The sequence below is a fragment of the Pelodiscus sinensis genome, chromosome 29, assembly GCF_052426305.1.
Source record: "Pelodiscus sinensis isolate ZL-2025 chromosome 29, ASM5242630v1, whole genome shotgun sequence".
In the NCBI taxonomy this organism is placed as follows: domain Eukaryota; kingdom Metazoa; phylum Chordata; order Testudines; family Trionychidae; genus Pelodiscus; species Pelodiscus sinensis.
In genome coordinates, this window is record NC_143080.1 from 13,521,766 (window position 1) to 13,542,416 (window position 20,651).

The 20,651-nt window shown below is 54.4% G+C and overlaps 2 protein-coding genes across 2 annotated transcripts in view; both read right to left on the minus strand.

Moving 5' to 3' along the window:
* Nucleotides 1–20,651, minus strand: part of LOC102452635 (alpha-2-macroglobulin-like protein 1) — a 124,022-nt gene that overhangs the window by 37,394 nt on the left and 65,977 nt on the right. The gene's annotated exons all lie outside the window — the stretch shown is intronic.
* The window catches only part of LOC102447783 (alpha-2-macroglobulin-like), a 51,751-nt gene that overhangs the window by 23,776 nt on the left and 7,324 nt on the right, over nt 1–20,651 (minus strand). The window contains exons 7-12 of the mRNA XM_075918689.2: nt 19,296–19,380; nt 18,957–19,077; nt 10,824–10,938; nt 9,932–10,047; nt 9,500–9,664; nt 8,723–8,953 (exon numbers count right to left, since the gene is read on the minus strand). Coding sequence (XP_075774804.2) covers nt 8,723–8,953; nt 9,500–9,664; nt 9,932–10,047; nt 10,824–10,938; nt 18,957–19,077; nt 19,296–19,380 — 833 coding nt within the window. The remainder of the gene's footprint in view (nt 1–8,722; nt 8,954–9,499; nt 9,665–9,931; nt 10,048–10,823; nt 10,939–18,956; nt 19,078–19,295; nt 19,381–20,651) is intronic.

Below are 20,651 nucleotides of genomic sequence, written 5' to 3' on the forward strand. Positions count from 1 at the left end.
AGACGGTAAGGCGTTCGAATCGAGAGCTGTAGGAGCATGGAGTACCAGGCTTGCCGGGACCAGGCCGGTGCTATCAGCAAGATTCGGGCTTTGTCGAGGACAACTTTCTTCAGTACTCTTGGAATTAGAGCCACAGGGGGAAACGCATACAGTAGTACCGTGCCCCAATGTAAAAGGAACGTGTCCCCCAGGGAGTGTGAGCCAATCCGTGCTCTGGAACAATAGACCTTGCATTTTGCATTGGCAGAAGTGGTGAAGAGGTCTATGGCGGGTCGACCCCAACGGTGGAAGATAGATAGGAGCACGTCCGTGCGGATCTCCCATTCGTGGTCGTGTGGGAAGTATCTGCTCAGCGAGTCCGCGATGGAATTGTTCACCCCTGGCAGATACGAAGCTATGATAGTAATGTCGTTGCGGTTGCACCAGACACTGGAAAGTGGCCAGTGCCCCTTTGAGGCCGAAGGGCAGGACCAGGAACTCATAGAGCCCCAGTGGCATGATGAAAGCCAATTTCAGTCTGGCCTCCTGGTCTAGTGGCACCTTCCAGTAGCCCTTGATGAGGTCCAGGGTGGTGAGGTAGCGAGCTCCCCCCAGCTTGTCCAGGAGCTCGTCAGGCCTTGGTATCGGGTAGGCGTCAGACACCATGATGGCGTTGAGCTTCCGGTAGTCCACGCAGAACCGGATCGACCCGTCCTTCTTGGGAACCAGCACCACGGGAGAGGCCCAGGGGCTGGAGGACGGCTGGGTCACCCCCAGGGCCAACATGACCTGGACCGCTGTCTCCAGGTCCTGGGCTGTTTTCCCTGTGACCCTGAATAGGGAGCAGCGCACCGGGGGGTGAGTGCCCATCTGCACCCGGTGGACAGCCAGGTTGGTGAGACCAGGCTTGTCAGCGAACAGCTGCTGGCGGGCGCGCAGCAACTCTCGGATCTCGGCCTGCTGGGCCGGGGTGAGCTGGTCCGAGAGGGAAATTGACTCCAGAGAAGAGTCCTCTCCGGTCCCAGGGAACAGGCCCACCAGGGGATCCTCCCACTGCTCCTCCCAGGGCTTACACACGGCCAGCATCAAGTTCTCCCTGTCCCAGTACAGCTTCATCATGTTAACATGATACACCCGCTGGCCACGCATCCGGCCCGTCAGCTCCACCACGTAGTTCACCTCGTTCAGCTTCTTAACAATCTTGAAGGGGCCGTCCCAGGCGGCTTGCAGCTTGTTCTTCCTCACAGGGACCAGGACCATCACCTGGTCCCCAGTAGCGTAGGCGCGGGCCCGGGCATTGCGGTCGTACCAGACCTTCTGCTTCCTCTGGGCCCTGCTCAGGTTCTCTCTGGCCAGGCCCATGAGTTCGGCAAGTCTTTCCCGGAACGTCAGGACATATTCTACGACCGGCTCACCCTCCGGGGAAGCCTTTCCCTCCCACTCGTCTCTCAGTAAGTCCAGGGGCCTCCTCACTCGCCTCCCATATAACAGCTCGAATGGCGAGAACCCCGTGGACTCCTGGGGCACCTCCCTGTACGCAAACAGCAGGTGGGGTAGGTACTTGTCCCAGTCCTGCGGGTGTTTGTGCATAAAGGTCTGTAGCATCTGCTTCAGAGTCCCATTGAACCTCTCCACCAGCCCGTTGGTCTGGGGGTGATACGCCGAGGCCCAGGAGTGCTGGACCCCGCTCTTCTCCCACAAGCACCGGAGCAGGGCCAACATGAAGTTGGATCCCTGGTCCATGAGAACCTCCTGGGGGAACCCCACCCTGCTGAAAATGGTCAGCACGGCACCTGCCACCATGTCTGCCTCAATAGAGGGTAGGGCCACGGCCTCGGGGTAGCGGGTGGCAAAGTCCACCACCAGGATGTATTTCTTCCCCGTCCAGGTCGCTCTGTTAAAGGGCCCCACAATATCCATCGCCATTTCTGGAAAAGCTCCTCTATGATGGGCAGGGGTCTCAACGCAGCCTTCCTCCTGTCTTGGGCCTTCCCCACTCGTTGGCAGGAGTCGCAGGACCGGCAGTACCGCTGTACAGCTGCAAACATCCAAGGCCAGTAGAAATTTTGGAGCAGCCTCAGCTGGGTGCACCAGGTCCCCTGGTGTCCCGAGAACAGGATGTCATGGGCCAGGTACAGCAGCTTGCGGCGATACCTTTCGGGGACCACCTTCTCGGGTGGAAGCCATTCCCGGTACAGAAATCCCCTCTCCCACCGGAACTTCTCCTGGCAATCTCCTCCTAGGGGTTGAGCTGCACCCAGGTCAGCCCGGTCCCTCAGGGCCTGCAAGGAGGGATCCGCTCGCACCTCCGCCTGGAATTCAGCGGCTGGGGCTGGGACAGGGCCGTGGTTTCCCCCACTGCCTAGGTCCAACTCTAGGTCTGCTGGGATGGGGCCCTGGGCTCCCTGTTGCGGAACCACCTCGAGTTCCAGGTCGCCAGCCCCTCGCTTGCTCTGGCTACGGGTGGTGACCAGTGTCCTGTGGGGTTCGTCTGGCCACTCCCCTAGGTCACTCCCCATCAGCACCTCGGTGGGCAAGTGCGGGTGCACCCCCACTTCCTTGGGGCCCTCCTTGGCCTCCCATTTCAAATGCACCCTGGCTATGGGTACCTTAAATGGGGTGCCGCCTATGCCGCTGAGTGTTGGGTAGCATACGGTCTGGGGCCACTATGTCGGGTCGGTCCAACGTCACCTCCGCCCCTGTGTCTCAGAAACCCGTCACCTTCCTACCATCCACCTCCAGGGGTATGAGGCAGTCCCTCCGCAGGGGCCGCCTTGCCCCCACTTGGTACATGGAGAAATCCTCCTCCCCAGGGTCAGACCTCCCAGGGGAGGTGCACCGAGCATCCTTCCCCCCCCGCCCCCGAGCTGAGGTTTGCCGGCCAGCCCTTGCCTCTGGGGCAGCCTGCTCTTCCTCCCGCCCCAGCCAGTTAACCCCGGAAAGTCCCAGGTTAGGCGACCTGTTCTTGCGCCTGGTGCATTGAGCCCTCTTGTGGCCTCGTTGCCCACAGCGATGGCTAGTTAGGTTCTGCGGGCCCTTTTGGGTCGGCTCTGCCCAGGCCCTGGCTGGTTTACTGGGATATCGGTGACTGGTCCTAGTCCTGGGGCTCGCCTCGGAGGTGCCTCTCTCGGTCGCTCAGCCGAGAACTGGTCTCTGTGTGATTCCCTTTCTCTCCGGGACTCCCGTTCACACCCAGACCTGCTCTTTGTGAACTCATCCACCAGTCTCCCAGCCTCCTGGGGGTTCTCTGGTCTTCGGTCCTTGAGCCACAGCCTCAGTTTGGGTGGGCACGCTTCATAGAACTGCTCCAACATGATCAGCTTAAGCAGCTCCTCTGCGGTATGGGCTCCGACTCCAGACACCCACTTGCGGCAGTATTGCGCCAGGCGGGAGGCCAGGTCCACATAGGTCTCCCATGGCTCCTTCTGCACCCCCCAGATCTTCTTCCTGTACTTCTCGGGGTCAGCCCGAACTTGTGCAGCAGGGCCTCCTTGACTCGGTTGTAATCCCTTGCTGTAGGTCCTCCAGCTGACTGAGCACTCCGGCCGCCTCCTGGTTCAGTACGGGGATGAGCTCCTGCAGCCAGTCAGCTGGGGAGACCCGTTGCAGTCCACAGGCCCTCTCAAAGGAGTTGAGGAACCCGTCTATGTCGCCCACGTCCTTCAATTGGGCCACCGTGAGCCTCTCCAAGCGCCTGACAGCCCTGGGGCCTTGGGGCCCATCCGCATTCAGCGCAGCCAGGGCCCCGCAATTTCTCCGCTCTGCCATGGCCAGCTCATGCTGTCGCTGTCTCTCTCGATCTTGGCGCTCCTTCTCTCGGTCCTCTACTTCCAATTCTTTCATCCGCAGCTGGATCTCCAGCCACTGCAGCTCTGCTGGGCTGGCTCCTACCCTAGATGGGCTACGGCTTGCAGGCCTCCCGGGGGAAGCTGTCCCATCTCTCCGGCAGGCTCCAATGCTCTGCCCGCCTGACACGCTCTCAGGTGGGGTCTGACTGCTCCCCCTGGGGACAGGATCCTGGTTCTGTGGCGGGTCATTCTCTTCCAGCTGGGCAATTAGCTGGGCCTTGGTTGCTTTCTGCACGGGCAAGCCCCTCTCTCTGCACAGCTTCACTAGCTCTGCCTTCAAGAGTTGGGCATAGGCCATCGGCCCACTGGTACCCTCAGTGCAGACTCACCAGTCTAGTGCTGCAGCGCCCCATGATTCCCAGGAACCGCTTCGCTCTGTCTCCAGCACGCCTGGTTCCAGGGCTCTTGCTTCTACTGCGCCTTGTCGCTCGCCGCTGGGAGCTCCATTCACGGGGTGCAGTGCATCCCACTTTTGACACCAGTGTGACGGCGCGTTGGGGTCCCCCGCCTCCTGCACCCTCGAAATGGCACGAACAGACTCCACCAGCAAGTAGAATAGAGGTCCGGGGGTGCAGGAGGCACGGGACCCCAACGCGTCGTCACACCTGACTTTATTACTTCCAAAACCCAATGGTCCGAGGTGATGTCGCGCCACTGGCTTGAGGCGGTGGTGAAAGAGAAGGGTGGTGGTGGGTTTTTCTACTGTGAGCACTGAAGATGTGTTTGTGTCCTCGACACATGAGTCAAATTTGCTGTTTAGCATTAGCCCTGACTGGTTCACGATTGGACTGCTGGCGCTTGCGCTGCGGATGCTGATGGAATCGAGACTGCTCGGGAGCACGCTGCTGATGTTTCTGGAATGGATAGTCATATCTTCTTTGAAATGGATAGTAACGCCTACTCTTAAAGGGGGGGGGGTATACATCCCCAGAGTCCGCAGAGTGGTGCGTGAGTCCTTACCCAAATGCAGGACATCATCAGTTGAAGTAGCAAATAATCTTTTACGATCAAATGGGAGATCTTCGACTTTGTTCTGGAGCTCCTTTGGTGCTCCTGCTGCCATTAACCAAGAGGCTTTGCGCATTGCGAAACCTTTTGCCATGGCTTGAGCTGCCGTATCCGCGACATCGAGGGCAATTTGGAGCGATGTCCTACATGCAGAATATTCCTCCTGGACAATCACCTTCAGCAAAAGTCTCTTAGTATCTGGAAGGTGCTGCATTAGGTCAGGTAACTTGGCATAATTGTCGAAATTGTGATTCGAGAGAAGGGCAGCATAATTTGCGATCCTACGCATTAGGGTCGATGATGAATAAATCTTGTGTCCAAAGAAGTCAAGCTTTCTTGTGTCCTTATCCGGGAGTGCGGTTTTTAAGTGAGAAGCCTTGCTCTTATGGTGGACTGCATCCACTATTAAGGAGTTGGGTTGAGGATGATTGAAGAGAAAATCCATGTCTTTAGATGGGACAAAATATCTCTTATCTGCCGTTTTGCGAGTAGGGGAGATCGTTGTGGGAGTCTGCCAGATCTCGTGTGCCACATCCAAAATGGCCTCATCAATTGGGAGTGCAATCTTGCGTCATTGCTGGGGATGCAGATTTTTCAATAGCTTATGCTGCTTCACCTGTGCTTCAGACAGCTGAACCTCCTGGCTTTGTGTCACCCGCTTAAAAAGGTCCTGGAATTCCTTAAGGTCATCAGGCAGTGAGGTATCACCTGGGGTCACGGCATCATTTGGTGCCTGAGATGAAGAGCACACATTCGCAGGCATGTCTGTTTCCGCATCCGAAATCTGCCCCTCCTCAGGGTCCAAATGATTCTGCTGCAGATCTGGACTTCTTGGAGGGGGTGGAGCATGAGACGGTGATCGCGGCTTCGACCGATCATGATGAGAAGACGGACTAACCGAGCGACAGGAGCACGGAGATCTCAGATGGGAGCGGGAGTGGCTGTGATGAGTTGAGACATAATAATAGGGTCCGTCATAATGTCCATAGTGATGATCCCAATACCGTGGGGATGAGTGTCGTGAAGAGGTGATGCTAGCATGCCTGACGTAATATGCACAGTGTGGTGAATGCTCCAGAGAGCGAGAACATCGCGAAGGAGAGCACGAATGAGAACCCCTTAGGTAGGGAACAGGTTCTCTGCGCTGGTGATAATAGAGTGACAAACTCCTGCGGGCTCGCGTGTTTTGATCCCTGGTGGAGTGAGATGCAGGAGAACAGTGCTGCAGAGATAGTCTGGGTGAAGGCATAGGAGAAGGCAGAGGAGAAGATGCATGCCTGCAGGATTTTGAGGTAGCCTTCCTCAGTGCGGGGGGAGGCAGCTCTGAACGTACAGAGGATGGTGCTGAAGGGACAGTGACCTGCAGAGCAAGGGGAGCTGTTAATTCAGGCTGGAGCTCTGCCGGTGCTGAGGCTGAGGCTGAGGCTGTGGACAGCTCCTGAGGTGGGAGGGTGGGAGCTGCAGCTGCGTGTGGTGATGAGGACTGCCATGGAACTGCCGGTGCCAACAGGGCAGAGCCCTTTAAACGGCGCTCCGGTGTCGTGGCAGGTCGGGAGCACGGTGCGGTGCCGGCCAGCTTCTTTGAGCCCGAGACCGGTGCAGAGCCAGTAGAGGAGCCGAAGGTGCCCGGCTTGTCTCCTGCGCTTATCCGCTTCTGCAGAGCAACAGGCAGGGACCTGGCTGGTGAAGGTTTTTCCCTCGCAGGAGGGGTAGTCTCAGGGGAGGGAGCCCATCTCCTCCCTGCATTAGCAGTGGGGTTAGTGGTGCCAGCACCCTGAGGTGCCTTATCAAACAGGATAATTTTCAGGCGTCTCTCGCAGTCCTTGCGGGCTCTCGAGGTCAGGCTGGCACAGTGAGTGCACTGCTGTGGCAAGTGTGCCTCTCCAAGGCACCTGATACAGGAGGCATGGCCGTCGGAAACCGGCATAGCCTCTTGGCAGAGGGAGCACTTTTTAAATCCTGGAGAACCCAGCATTTTGCCGCTTGAGTGCTCTTGCTCGCACACCACTCAGTTCGTGATATATGTGCTACCTTCAGTTTATAGATATATTTATTTTCTGAATTGCCTTACTTCGTTTATCCTGTTGTCTTATTCTCTGTGGTTTTTTGTTTTTGTTTTTTTTAGATGAGAGAGAGAGAGAGAGAGAGAGAGAGAGAGAGAGAGAGAGAGAGAGAGAGAGAGAGAGAGAGAGAGAGAGAGAGAGAGAGAGAGAGAGAGAGAGAGAGAGAGAGAGAGAGGCTAAGCGCCAACCGAACAACAGGAATGGCAGGGACAGGGAGGAACTACTGAAACGTCTCTATTTCTACTTCTTCTCTTTTGTTTTTTTTTGTTTTTTTGTTTTTGTTTTTACTTTAACGGAGGTAAGGAAAGGAAGGCAGATAAGACGGAAGAGGAAATTAACTATTAACAGGCTGCTGAGGTACTCTGAGGAGAGGAGAGGAGAGAGCTCCGTCCGTGGCCAGAGGCAGCTGAGAAGAACTGATGTGGGGGCTGGACCGCGCTCGGAAAGGAAAGGAGCGAACGGCCTCGAGCGCTCGCGCATGCGCGGTCCAGCCAAACACAGCTTTGGGAAGCCTCCGATTCGCGGCGCCAGGGCGAGCACGACACCAGATGTGGAGCATCCACGGGGACTACCCAAAGAAGAACTAAACAAATACTTTGCTTCAGTCTTGAATGATGCTAATGAAGAGCTTAGGGATAATGGTAACATAACAAATGGGACTAAGGATATGGAGGTAGATATTACCATATCTGAGGTAAAAGCCAAACTTGAACAGCTTAATGGGAGTAAATCGGGCAGCCCAAATAATCTTCATCCAAAATATTAAAGGAACTGGCACATGAAATTGCAAGTCCATTAGCAAAAAATTTTAATACATCGCTAATCTCAGAGGTTGTACCATTTGACTGGAGTATTGCTAATATAGTTCCGATTTTTAAGAAAGGGAAAAAAAGTGACCCGGGTAACTATAGGCCTGTTAGTTTGACATCTGTAGTATGCAAGATCCTGGAAAAAATTTTGAAGGAGAAAGTAGTTAGAGACATTGAAGCTAATGGTGATTGGGACAAATTACAACATGGTTTTACAAAAGGTAGATGGTGGCAAACCAACCTGATCTCCTTTTTTGAGAAAGTAACAGATTTTTTAGAGAAATGCAAATATATATGCAACTATATGCAAATAGTTTTTCACACTGACAGGCATGAATACAAAGATTAAGGCAAAACTACACAACACGCAGGCCCCTTTCCAGTCAGTTCTGCTGATATCACTAAATGCAATAGTTCCCCCATTTCCACCCACATGACAGCACTTTTAATGGGAAATGACAGTTTAGGAATTAAATACAAAAACACATCTCAACAAAGACCGTGACATTTATTACCATATTTTAGGGAATGTAACCCAGGGGTTATATTCATTTTTACAAACCTCCTCCCCCCCCCCACGGGGTATACTCGGGTGCGGGGTATACAAAACTTTTTTACTCACCTGTGGGTGAGTGCGGCTGCGCGGGAACCGGGCGGTGAGTGTTTCCCCCGCCGGGAGGCTTGGCCTCCGAAAGCTACAGGGGGCTGAGTGCTCCCCCGCCCAGATCAGGCTCACAAGCAGGCGTCACGTGGCACAGTGCCGGGCAGGCCATGCAGGACATGCCTCGGAGAATGCCCCCGCCCCCGCTCTGACAGCCCCTCCTGGCTCAGCCTTTGCCGGGCTGGGGTTGAGAGCTGCAAACACCTTTGCCCCCGCAGAGAGCCAGGGCCGGATTGAACAGCTGAACAATGGGGGGACCCTTACGGGGGGGGAGGGGCGCAGCCCTGTAACTTTTCCCGGCGTGGCTCTCCCAGAACGCACACACACAGACAGACACACACACTTTAGCCTCACCAGGAAGATGAAATCCAGGCTCTTGGACCCTCGCCCTAGGGCCTCCCTCGCCAGGACATAGTCCACGTGGAGCCGCTGAGTCTGGCCGCAGGGCAGCTCCTCTCCCAGCCTGCGGATCTTCACGAAACTCCGGATCCGGGAGTAGAAGGGCTCCACACGGTGATGGGCATCCGGGTAACAGGGAGAGACTCCATCACGCTCCATGCTGGGACCTGCCTCCTTGAAGTGCCCCTGGGGACAGAGAGGGAGGGGGCGCGCCTGGTGCTGAGTGCCAGCACAGAACAGGCATCGGGCAGGGCTGGCTCTGATGCTGCTTGTTGAGCTCAGCCCCATGGCCCCTCACCCTGCGTCTGTAATAGGAGCCTACAGAACCCAGTAGTATTAATGGGGCAGCCCTGAGATGTAGGGCCCCGAGCTGGGGATCTTTGGTGGGTGCGGGTGCCCAGAGCAGCCCGAAGGGGGCGACCTTCCTAACTAAACCGCACCCCACATGGTCCTGAGAAGAGAAGTGGCAGCACTAGGATGCCGTTTGCACCACCCCTCTGATGGCTTTGATGCTGGGTCCTGCCCCTTCCCCACCCACCTCTGTCTTGGCTCTTCAGCCTGCAGGCTCTCTGGGCAGGGTGGTTTGCTGCTCTTGGCGTGTGCAGCACCTAGCATCTCAGGGCCCAAAATTGGATCTCCTTAGGCATGCCTGTAGTAAATACTATGAGCCACAGAACAACAACAGAGCCTGCAGGGAAGGGCCCCCACTAGGCTCAGAGGCCCATTGTTTACCCGCAGGGCGACTGTCTCGGTCCAGCTGGAGGTGTCCAGCGCGAAGGAGGCTCTGCCAGACTCATCCGTCAGGAAGGTCTGGTTCTCACTAATGTCTCCAGAGCTAACAAACAGCCGCAGAGTCTCATTCTTCAGTGCGGAGCCGTCTGCTGCCTTCAGGAGCATCTGAGCCAGGAGATAAAGGGAGAGACATGAAACTCTGGAGACAGTACCAGGCAGTGGGGTCAGGACCAGGGAGAGCTGGGGTGGGGCAGAACTGGAACAGCAGGGAGTAATGGAGATGGGGCTGTGGGGAGCTAGGGCGGGTGTGTGGCAGGAACAGTACAGCAGGGGCTGCTGGAGGTCGGGATTGGGGGGAGCTGGGGTGGGTGGGGCAGGACTGGAACAGCAGGGCGCTGGGGTGAGCACATGGGTTGCCAGGGATCCCATTACCTTGCCAGTGTAGGGGATCCCAGCCCTGTAGGCAGCGTCAGCTTCCTCAAAGGTCACCGTGGCGATTTCAGACACGATGTTGATGTGGCAGCTCCTGGTCGCATTGATCACCACCCCTAGCAGGAGAGGGAGGCCGATGGGAGATGGGGCCGGGAGCCACCCCCCAATTCAGGCTGAATCCCGGATTTCTCTCCATACCGATCTGTGCAGCCATTTCTACCCCGCTAGCCGAGGGCTGCAGGGGCCATTGGGGGAGAATTGGGGGGGTGGGGGGGGGTTAAATGAGGCAGGGATGGATTTTCCAGGAAGCCAGGCCCATGTCTGCCCCTGAGCAGCTGGAGCAACTGGTCCATCCAGAGGCCAGAGAGCGTCGTCCCAGGAGATGCTCCCCCCTCTCCCCCGGAGAGAGTCCCCTGCCTGTGTGTGTCTGGTCACAGGGCACAGGAGCCCTTCATCCTACCTCCTGTGCTGCCAGACCCAAGCACGGGCCCAGCTCAGAGGCCCGTCACTGGCAATAGCTGGGGCAGGACACGTCCGGGGAAGGGGCTGTGCCCTGCTGTGCCTTGGTAGGGAAACTGTCCAGACCCTGGCTGGGGGCAGGGCTGGGGAGAAGCTCATCGTGTCAGCCAGTGTTAAAGACGGGCCCAGAACCCGGCTCTGAGCCCCCCAAGCTGTGGGGAGTGCAGGGCTGGGCCCAGATCTGAGCTCACATGAGGGCTGCAGCCCTGTGAGGGGCCGAACCGGAACCCAGCCCCCACCACAAACGCTGCCCCGGGCCCATCTCTAAAGGGCTGGCCTAGCACTGGCCCTGTCACTGTGCAGGGAGACCCCTCTGCCTCTGGGCTCCCTGCTCCGGGTGCCTGTGCACAGGTCTGCTTGGGTTCAGGCCCACCTGTCCCCTCCTCCACGAGAGAGGCCATGGCCTCCAGGTTCATCTGGTAGCCAGAGCGGGTCAGGTTGAAGGAAGCCGTCCCCACCTCCCAGGAAAGGCAGCCGTCACTCTCAGTCTGCAGGGAGAGAAGCGCAGCCCGTTAGCAGCAGCCCGGCCCCAGGCCCCGCAGAGTCAGCCAGCAGGTTCCTAATCTGTCTGGGCTGGGATAGCACTGGGAAGGGAGACACTCACAGAGAAGATGCCGACTCATGCCCAGGGGGTCTCAGCTGAAACTGGAAATAGTCCCTGGCAGGAGCTGGTCTCCTGGGGCCTTAGTGCTGGGCCAATGAGTCGCAGAGCCCTTGGTAGGTGGGGCTCCGCTCTGCACCCTGGGAAGGGGAGTGGTGCTAGTGGCAGTGCACCATTTCCAATTTTGTTAGGAGGGCCAACTTGAACCATGATGGGGCTACTTAGGTACTTGAAAATGTCAGTTTTCTGGCAAATAATTTAGCAATTAGCTATCAGCAGCCTTGTATCTAATCTACTCTGCATTTTAGAGTTTGTTTGTCCACTTTTCTAATTGATCAAGAAATCCTTCTAAATGGAGCTTCAAGGGATAGCCGAGTTAGTCTGTTACAGAAAAAAAACAGCAAGCAAATGGTCTGGTAGCACTTTATAGACTCATTGAGGAGTAACGTTATTTCGAACCAAGGGCTTTGGTTCACATTAATGCGTCCTGGCACGCACTTCCTGGTTCGCATCAGCTGTGATTCAAACAAGCTCACCGGCGAGAACATGCTAATGGAGGTATTTAAATCCCGGCTTCATTAGCTACTTCGCTCATCTGCATTTTCAGCCCTAGTCTGAACTACGGAGCAAATGTAGCCGTACCCTTAGTGAGCAGCAAACAGGGGGGTTTGCCTGGGAGTTCACAGTGGGGGCAGCCCCACAGTGGTTGGTGTTTTTTTTTTTTTTTTTTTTTTTTATCTCTTCTTTTTTCTCTCTAACTTCTCCTCTTCAGGCTTCCAGGGGCAATAAAAACAACCTCGGAGGAGTCTCTCAGAAGAAGACAGGATGCAGAGTGAAAGATCAACTGGTGTGACCTGCACAGCATGTTCCACTCTTGTCTTCCTCCCTGAAGACAGAAGTGATTTCATCTGTACAAAGTGCATGTTGGTCTCCATATTGGAAGAGAAAATTAAAGGACTAGAGGCCCAAGTATCAACCCTGCATTCCATCAAGGAAGATGAAGGGATGGGGGCTCCGTGACCACCACTCTCAAGAGAAGAAGAAGGGTGGGAGTAGTCAGGGACGGAGTCATTCATCTGCCATTCAGACCTGGAATCTCGAGAAGTGTACTGCTGACCAGGAGCTAGAATTCAGGATGTGATCAAGAGACTTCCCAAACTGATCAAACCTTCAGATCTCTGCCCCTTCCTACTTCTCCATGTGGGAACTAACGATACGGCCAGGAATGATCTTGAGTGGGTCACTGCAAATGACATAGCACCGGGAAGAAGGATCAAGGAGTTTGAGGCGCAAGTTGTGTTCTCATCCATCCTCCCTGTTGAAGGAAAAGGTCCAGGGAGGGATCGTCGAATCGTGGATGTGAATGTGCGGTTGCACAGGTGGTGTGGGAGCATCCCCCTCAAACGTGAATGTGGTCCATGATCTCCACCCTGGATCAGGAAATCACCCACCTTCTCCTGGCCCTAGCAGGCTCCTGGGAGCTGGCAGACTGTTCCTGGGGAGCGGTGGAGGGCTGGCTGCCAATGGCTTGCTGGGTCATGTTTTGGGGCCACTGGGTCAGGGGCAGTGACTGCTGGTTCTGGGCTGGCAGGCTTGGAGCTGGCACAGGCACTGTGGCCAGAGTCAACCCCTTTAAGGGCGCCAGGGAGGGGGGAGGGAGAGAAGTGCTCTTGGTTGAGGCTGGAGTGGCCACCAGGGCACCCTGGGAAGGCTGGAGGCCCCCTATTTCGATATAAGTGTCTACACAGCACTTATTTCAAAATAGCTATTTTGAATTTGGCATTATTCCTTGTGGAATGAGGTTTACCAAATTCAAAATAAGTGCTCCGCTATTTCAATTTAATTTCGAAATAGCGGTTTGGCTGTGTAGACACTAGGAAAGTTATTTTGAAATAACTTTGCTGTGTAGACATACCCAAAAAGAAAGCTCACAAGAAGTGGAAACTTGGATAGACGACTAGGGAGGAGTACAAATATATTGCTTGAGCATAAAGGGGTGTCATCAAGAAGGCCAACTCGCAATTGGAATTGCAGCTAGCAAGGGATGTGAAGGGTAATAAGAAAGGTTTCTACAGGCATGTTAGCAATAAGAAGGTGATCAGGGAGGACGTGGGACCCTTAATGGATGAGGGAGGTAACCCAGTGACAGATGATGTGGGAAAAGGTGAAGTACCTTTTTACCTCAGTCTTGTCAAACGAGGTCAGCTCCCAGATTACTGCACTAAGCAACACAGTATGGGAAGGAGGTGGGCAGCCCTCAGTGGAGAAAGAACAGGTTAGGAACTATTTAGAAAAGTTGGACATACACAAATCCATGGGACTGGGCTCTAATGTATTCGATGCTGCTGAGGGAGTTGACTGATGTGACTGCAAAGCCATTGGCTGTTATCTTTGAAAACTCATGGCCAACAGGGGAGGTTCCAGATGATTGGAAAAGGGCAAACGTAGTGCCCATTGTTATGAAAGGGAAGAACTACATACCATCCAGGGAACTACAGACCAATCAGCCTCACTTCAGTCCCTAGAAAAATCATGGAGGGGACACACAAAGAATCCATTTTGAAGCACTTGGAAGAGGGGAAAGTGATCAGGAATAGTCAACATGGATTCACCAAGGGCAAGTCGTGCCTGACCAGCCTGATTACCTTCCGTGACGAGGTCACTGGCTCTGAGGACATGGGGAAAGAGGAGGACGTGATTTGCCTTGACTTTAGCAAAGCTTTTGATACGATCTCCCACACTATTATTGCCAGCAAGTTAAGGATGTCTGAATTGGATAAATGGACTGTCAGGTAGATAGAAAGCTGGCTAGATTGTCGGGCCCAGCTGGTAGTGATTAAAGGCTTGATGTCTGGTTGGTGATCAGTATCAAGCGGAGTGCCCCAAGGGTCAGTTCTAGGGCCAGTTTTGTTCAACATCTTTATTAATGACCTGGATGAGGGGATGGATTGCACCCTCGGCAAGTCTGCAGCTGACACTAAGCTAGAGGGAGAGGTAGATAGGTTGGAGGGTAGGGATGGGGTCCACAGTGACCTAGACAAGTTGGAGGATTGGGCCAAAAGAAATCTAATGAGGTTCAACAAGGACAAGCACAGAGTCCTGCACTTGGGACTGTAACAATATGTTTTCTCTGTAGCCATATTAGAAAGCCTGTAACCAAGTTTTACTGCTAATGGCCTTCCATTATGAAGTCACATACTCACACTGCATCCAAATTGCATTAAAATAGTGTCGTACCCGGCTGCTAAGGAGATCCTGTCCTAACGGCTCCCATTGTCGCCAGATAAAGAAAGAGATCTCAAGATGGGTAGAGAAATCTTAGCTTACGGCATTTCATCTGGCAAGAAACTGTTTATCCATAGTTGAGAGTGTGGAATCCTCATTCTATGATTATTGCCCTCAATTTCCTATTGTCTGTCTGATCTCTGTCTGGTTTGTAACTGGTTCTGTCTGCTGTATAATTAATTTTGCTAGGTGTAAATCAACTAAGGTGGTGGTGCATGACTGGTTAGGTAATTCTGTTACAATAGCTTATGATTGGTTATTAAAATTATACTAAAATAATTGGTTGAAGTATAGCTAAGCAGGACTCAAGTTTCACTATATAAACTGGGGTCCAAGGAGACCAGGAGAAAAAAAGGGAAAGAGGAAGGGAAAGAAGAAAGGAACAGCAAGCAGAAGGAGTGAAGACCTGGAAGAACCACCTGACCAGAGCTGCCAGGACTCCTCTGCATGACCATGACATGCAACAGTTAGGATCCCAAAAAACTAGCCTTGCCTGGCCAAGAAGGGAAGCCTGCCTGCCTTTTCCAGTTACAGACTAACTCAGCTACCCCTCTGAAGCTTTTGGCTAAGAAGCAGTTTGGCAGGAAAAGATCTGGGGATGAGTCAAGAATGTGCCCTTGTAGTTGAAGAGGCCAATGGCATATTAGGGTGCATTAGGGGGAGCATTGCCAGCAGATCTAAAGAAGCGATTATTCCCCTTTATTCCACCCTTGTAAGGCCACATCTGGAGTTTTGCATCCAATTCTGGGTCCCCCATTGCAGACAGGATCTTGATGCATTGGAGAAACACCAGCAGAGGGAAACAAAATTGATTACGGGGCTGGAGAATATGACTTACAAGGAGAAGCTAAGGGATATGGACTTGTTTAGTCTGAAGAAGAATGACAGGGATCTCGATAGCAGCCTTCAACTCCCTGAAAGGGGGTTCCTAAGAGCGTGGAGAGAGGTTGTTCTCAGTAGTGATGGATGGCAGAACAAGGAGCAATGGGCTCAAGTCACAGTGGAAAAGATCTGGGTTGGATATTAGGAAAAATTATTTCCCTAGGAGAGTGGGGAAGCACTGGGATGGATTCCCTAGGGAGGTGGTGGAATCTCCATCCCTAGAGGTTTTTAAGTTCCGGCTTGACAAAGTTGATATTTTAGTTGGGATTGGTCTGCTCTGGGAGGGGACTTGACTGCTTAAGGCTCTTCCAGCCCTAGAATTCTAGGATTTTATGAAAGCTAAACAGAAAAGAGACTCACCAAAGCAAGTACAGTCCTCAAAATTAACATAACTGAGCAAATGTTGACAGACACAAATGCTTACTTATCTCCCCTCTGCACACTCCTGCCTTTTCCCACACACACCTGCCCCCGCCTGCCTTTCACCCCCCATGCCTCTGCCTGCCTTTCACCCCCACACCCACGCCTACCTTTCCCCACCTGCCTTTCACCCCCCTACACCCTCACTCACACCTGCTGTTCTCCCCACATACACAGATAGCAGTAAGCCAATGCATCCCAGCCTGGAACACTGATAAGAGACTGGCTGGGGGTGGGGCTCTGGATAGTGTGGGCCTGCGCTGTATGGCCACAGAGCACCAGGGTCCAGCTCTGTGCCCTTCCACCCCCAGCCTCTCCTCCAATGCCCTGCCCTAAGACCCCTCCACCCCCTCTCCTAACTCCTGCACTCCACCTCCTTCCCTGAAGCAGCCTCCTCTTCCCTGAGCCTCCCATCCTGCTGCCCTGACTTTTGCATGCCCCACATCCCCACCCCCTGCCCTGAGTCCGCCACAGCCATCCCACAGTTACATTTCGCACAGGTACTGCCCTATTGCTCCCAACCCCGGCACTGAGAGGTGGGTTGCGATAGGACAGGGCCTGTAATAATTCACCCCTGCACACATCACTGCCTGTAACCAAAGGAGAATGCCTGCACCACACCAGAGAGTTTCCATTTCATTTGCATGAGGACTCAAGGGTTAGACTCAGCTCTGCAGGGCCAGCCACCAGCTTCAATTCAGCGCGAAGGGAACTGCCTGCTGAAATACGGGCTGCACTTTATGGGGCTTCATGGTTTTCTGTCCTTCGGAGCAGCCTGTTACGTGCCTGCGGCATCAGTCCCTGTTTGCAGGAGCGACGAGGAAGATACAAAAAGACGTGGAGACTTACAGAAGGCCTGAGTCCTGTCTATGTGAAAGGCCAATGCCCTTCAACATGCAGGGTATGGAGCATAGCTTCCCTGGGGGATGCATGAGGTTTGGGGAAGAATACAGGTGAAACTATGGGCTCATTGATGTGGAACAAGGTGCAGACTTTGGATAAAAAAGTTGGATGTGGCTTCAAGGTTACTTTGTCCTTGGTAAAAACCCTATAAGGCAGGCCCACCATCAAAGCCTGGTGCTTGAGTGCGGGGCGCAGGGCTAGCGTCCGCGGCCCCTGCCGCCCCGTCATACCCTCCATGAGTATATTAATTTGTGACGTTTCCATCTAGTCATTATGCTTGCAACAGGAATATTGTGGTGATAATTACAGTTCTTTCTCTTTTCTTTTTATTAACCTGGTACTGGTTAATTTTTGTGTCCTGGTTTTACTTTTGGGGCTGAGATTTCCAAGTGGTCTCTCTCTGGTTTCCTTATCATTATTTGATGGTGGCAGTGGATTTTTTTATCCCCAAAATCTAGGGGGGAAGCTTTATACCAAAGCCTGGAAAGATAAGGTTTTGGGGTACTTGCAGCCCCCCACTTCTGCACTTATCATGCCAGAGAGGAGAAGAAGCCTTGACACTCACTCTGGGTGGGGGGGGAGAGATCTTGCAGGAGAGGCTCTCTTTGAGTGATTTCTCGGCAAGGAGGAGACAGCCCTCTTTTCAACAGCCTGCACAGGAGGTCTAGATGGCTGTGATTTGCAAGTGGGCTGCATAGCCTTTTCAAAGAGGATCACGCAAAGCCAAAGCTCCCTGTCATTCCGGACCCTAGTCCTGAGGCTGCAGCAGTGTTCACATTTTTGAGGGACATGAGCTTCCCCAAGACAATGAATACATGCTGAGTGGCCATCCAAAACAGGGTTGCAGTCCTGACATGTGTTGTATTTTTTGATCCCCGTTGAGCTTGATGGTGGGCCCAGTGGTTAATTTTCTGGATTGGCCCCCTCGGCTTCTTCTCAGACTTTTTTCTTTAAATGGGGGAAAGAAAAGTGGCGGATAAGGGCTGAGATTAGTCAAGCGAGTTGGCGTTCAGTTGGGAGTTGCCCCACAGCTCCCTTAGCAACAGAAAAACTCTTTTTTTTAAAATAGGTAACCAGAACAAGAATAAAGAACAAATAAGCAATTAACTAAGAAAACTGCAAACTAAGCTAACGACCTACGTGAGGAGGATGAGCGCCTGAGGTGAAAGACGAGACCGAGGGCAGTAAGTGAGGGACTGGAGAGGGAGTGTCGGGCTGTGTGTAAAGTGCCAGTGCACAAATGGCATGAGGCGCCAACAACTGCTAGAAAAGCTCTGACCTGTGGCTCCGGGACGACCCAACACCCACAGTGGAGCATCCACGGGGACATCACCCACAGAAGAACTCGGGGCTTTGTGTCTCTGCTGGTGGGGCATTGGAATGGGTTACCTACGGAAGTAGTGGAGTCTCCATCCCTAGAGGTGTTTAAGTCCCGGCTTGACAAGGCCCTGGCTGGGTTGATTTAGATGGGATTGGTCCTGCCTAGAGCGGGGGACTGGACTTGACGACCTTCTGAGGTCCCTTCCAGTTCTATGATTCTATGATAAGGGGATGGTTGGATGAAATAACATGATCTTGGTAACTAATTGACCATTCATTATCAGTTGGAAATAGGTCAATGGAGGGATGATAGGAGTTGCTATAGGGAACTTTCTGGGTGTCTGGCTGGTGAGTCTTGCCCACATGCTCAGGGTTTAGCTGATCGCCATATTTGGGGTCAGGGAGGAATTTTCCTCCAGGGTAGATTGGCAGAGGCCCTGGAGGTTTTTCGCCTTCCTCTGTAGCATTGGGCACAGATCACAGCTGAAGGACTCTCTGCATGTTGGGGCCTTCAAAGTATTTGAGGGCTTCAATATCTGAGACATAGGTGAGAGGATTATTCTAAGAGGGGTGGGCGAGATTCTGTGGCCTGCACAGTGCAGGGGGTCAGACTAGATGATCATAATGGTCCCTTCTGACCTTAAAGTCTATGAGTCTATGAGTCTATGAGTCTACATGGTGCTGCACAAGCAACAGTGATTCCACCCACGAAGGGAAAAATAGACAGGGTCACTGGCCACATAGCTGGGACTGATCCTGCCTTGGGCAGGGGGCTGGGCTTGATGCCCTCCTGAGGTCTCTTCCAGCTCTATGATTCTGTGACATCCCCCTACCCAAAGTGGGGAGCCCCAAGGGATCCGGGGCCTGATTCACCTGCACTTACACCAGCCTTACACCAGGGTCTCCCTATTGTCAACCCTGGGCCCCTCCCATTTTACCCCCGGGGCAGATGAGAGCCGGATCAGGCCCCAGGCTGCAAAGGGAGGATGAAGGATCCCAGAGAAATATTCATGAGACTCACAAGTAACAGTTCCTCCCCCCCCCCCACCCCGGCAGCCAGCAGCGCGGCACATTCTGCCTCCCAGTCGCACTCACCTGGCCCGCGAGATCTACACACACGCCTGAGAACGTATCATAAAAATAATCGAACCGCTGATTTCTGAGCCGACACAGGGTGGCCTGGACCCTCCCCAGCACGGGCTTCCCGTCGGTGTCTCTGTGCAGCAGAGGGAAGAGAAAGGGGAAGTGGGAGAGGGTCCCTTGCTGGGATGACTGGGGGTTTGGGTGGCAGGGTGACCCCCCAGCACAGAGACAGAGGCGGGAGGCGGGGGCAGGGACACGTCAGGTCCTGGTCAAGCAGTGCAGGGGAGGGGAGTCAGTTCCAGGGGAGTCACTCCCCCTTTACTGGCCCGGCAGGGCTGGGTTCGCACTCACCGGCCACACACCCGCAGGTGGAGCGTCTCGTCCAGCACCGTCACCACGGGGGGCAGCTGGAGGGTCACTTCGAACTTGGGCGGCTCTGGAGGGCAGAGAGGGAGGGGGTGGAAAGGACCCACAGCCCCAGCTCGGGGGGTTCCTCACAAGATGTGAGCTCCATGCTGGGGTGGGGGGAGCTATCAGAAATGGCACCCTGAGAGCCACTGCTAATGGCCCTGTTTGCCCCCAGCCCCTCCCTCTGGCTGCTCCCAGCACCCCCAACACCGGCAGGACTGGGATAGGGAAGTGCAGGATGAAGTGACCCCGCTCAACTCTGCCTTGAAGGGGGCGAGATGTGAGGAAGGGGGGATGTTATTCACTTTGTTCTCTTGCCTGTGAGTTCTGCTGTCCTATAGTAACCCCGTGGGTGTGCCTCAGTTTCCCTGGGTACTACTCCTTGCCTAGATGGTGATGGGAATTTTGGGTGTGACTGCCACAGAGAGGCTGCCCATCTGCCTGCATGTAAACAATGGCCGATGCCTTCGTCACCTGACCCAGGAGGGGATGTGACCAGGTGCCACCTTTTGCCCAGGAAGCAGGACAAAGGGCAGAGATATTCCTGGGGGAGGGGCTGGGACCAGGCAGCTGGGGGTCTGAGAGGACTCTGGGCACAGAGGGGAGGGCCAGGTTCTGGGCTCCCCTTTCCCAAGAAGGCATTTACTGCATGTTCCCGGTTACTGTGCTGACAAGTCTGTTCTACACCGCAGGGGCCAGGTGGGGTCAGTGACACCGGGGGGCCTGGAGCAGGGTGTCTGGGGAGCAGGGGGGGCTGGGGACTCAGGGGCAAGGTCTCTAGTGGGGATGTTACAGTGTGTAATTAAGTAACTACAGTTTCAGCGGGAGGCTCCCCAGGAGCCAGTGAGCGTGGGGACCCCCGTGTGACCGTAAACGTTAATGGGCCCAGGCTCCTTGGTTCCCCGTTTACACAGTTACACTTTTACATCCCCAATGTCCCCAGGAGCAGGGGCCACGTGGGGGTCTCATTGGCCGGGTGTCTGAGCGCTGAGGTGCGGGGGCTGCAGGCAGGTGGGGACTGGCTGGGACCCACAGGGATCAGGCTCAGCAGCAGCATCTGAGGCCTCGGGCAGGGCTTATGGCCAACTGGGGCAAGACAATATGGAAGGGGTCCATGAACTGGGAAGGGAACATGCCCAGAAGAGTCGATCTGCTTCTCCGACCGTCCCAAGCTCAGGAACGCCCCCTGGCAGGCTGAACCCGGGGGTGGGTCAGTACCCCAACAGCCATGTGCCCCATGCTCTGCATTCTGCTGTTTGCGCTTCACACTTGCATCAAAGGCAACTGTGTCCACAGGCC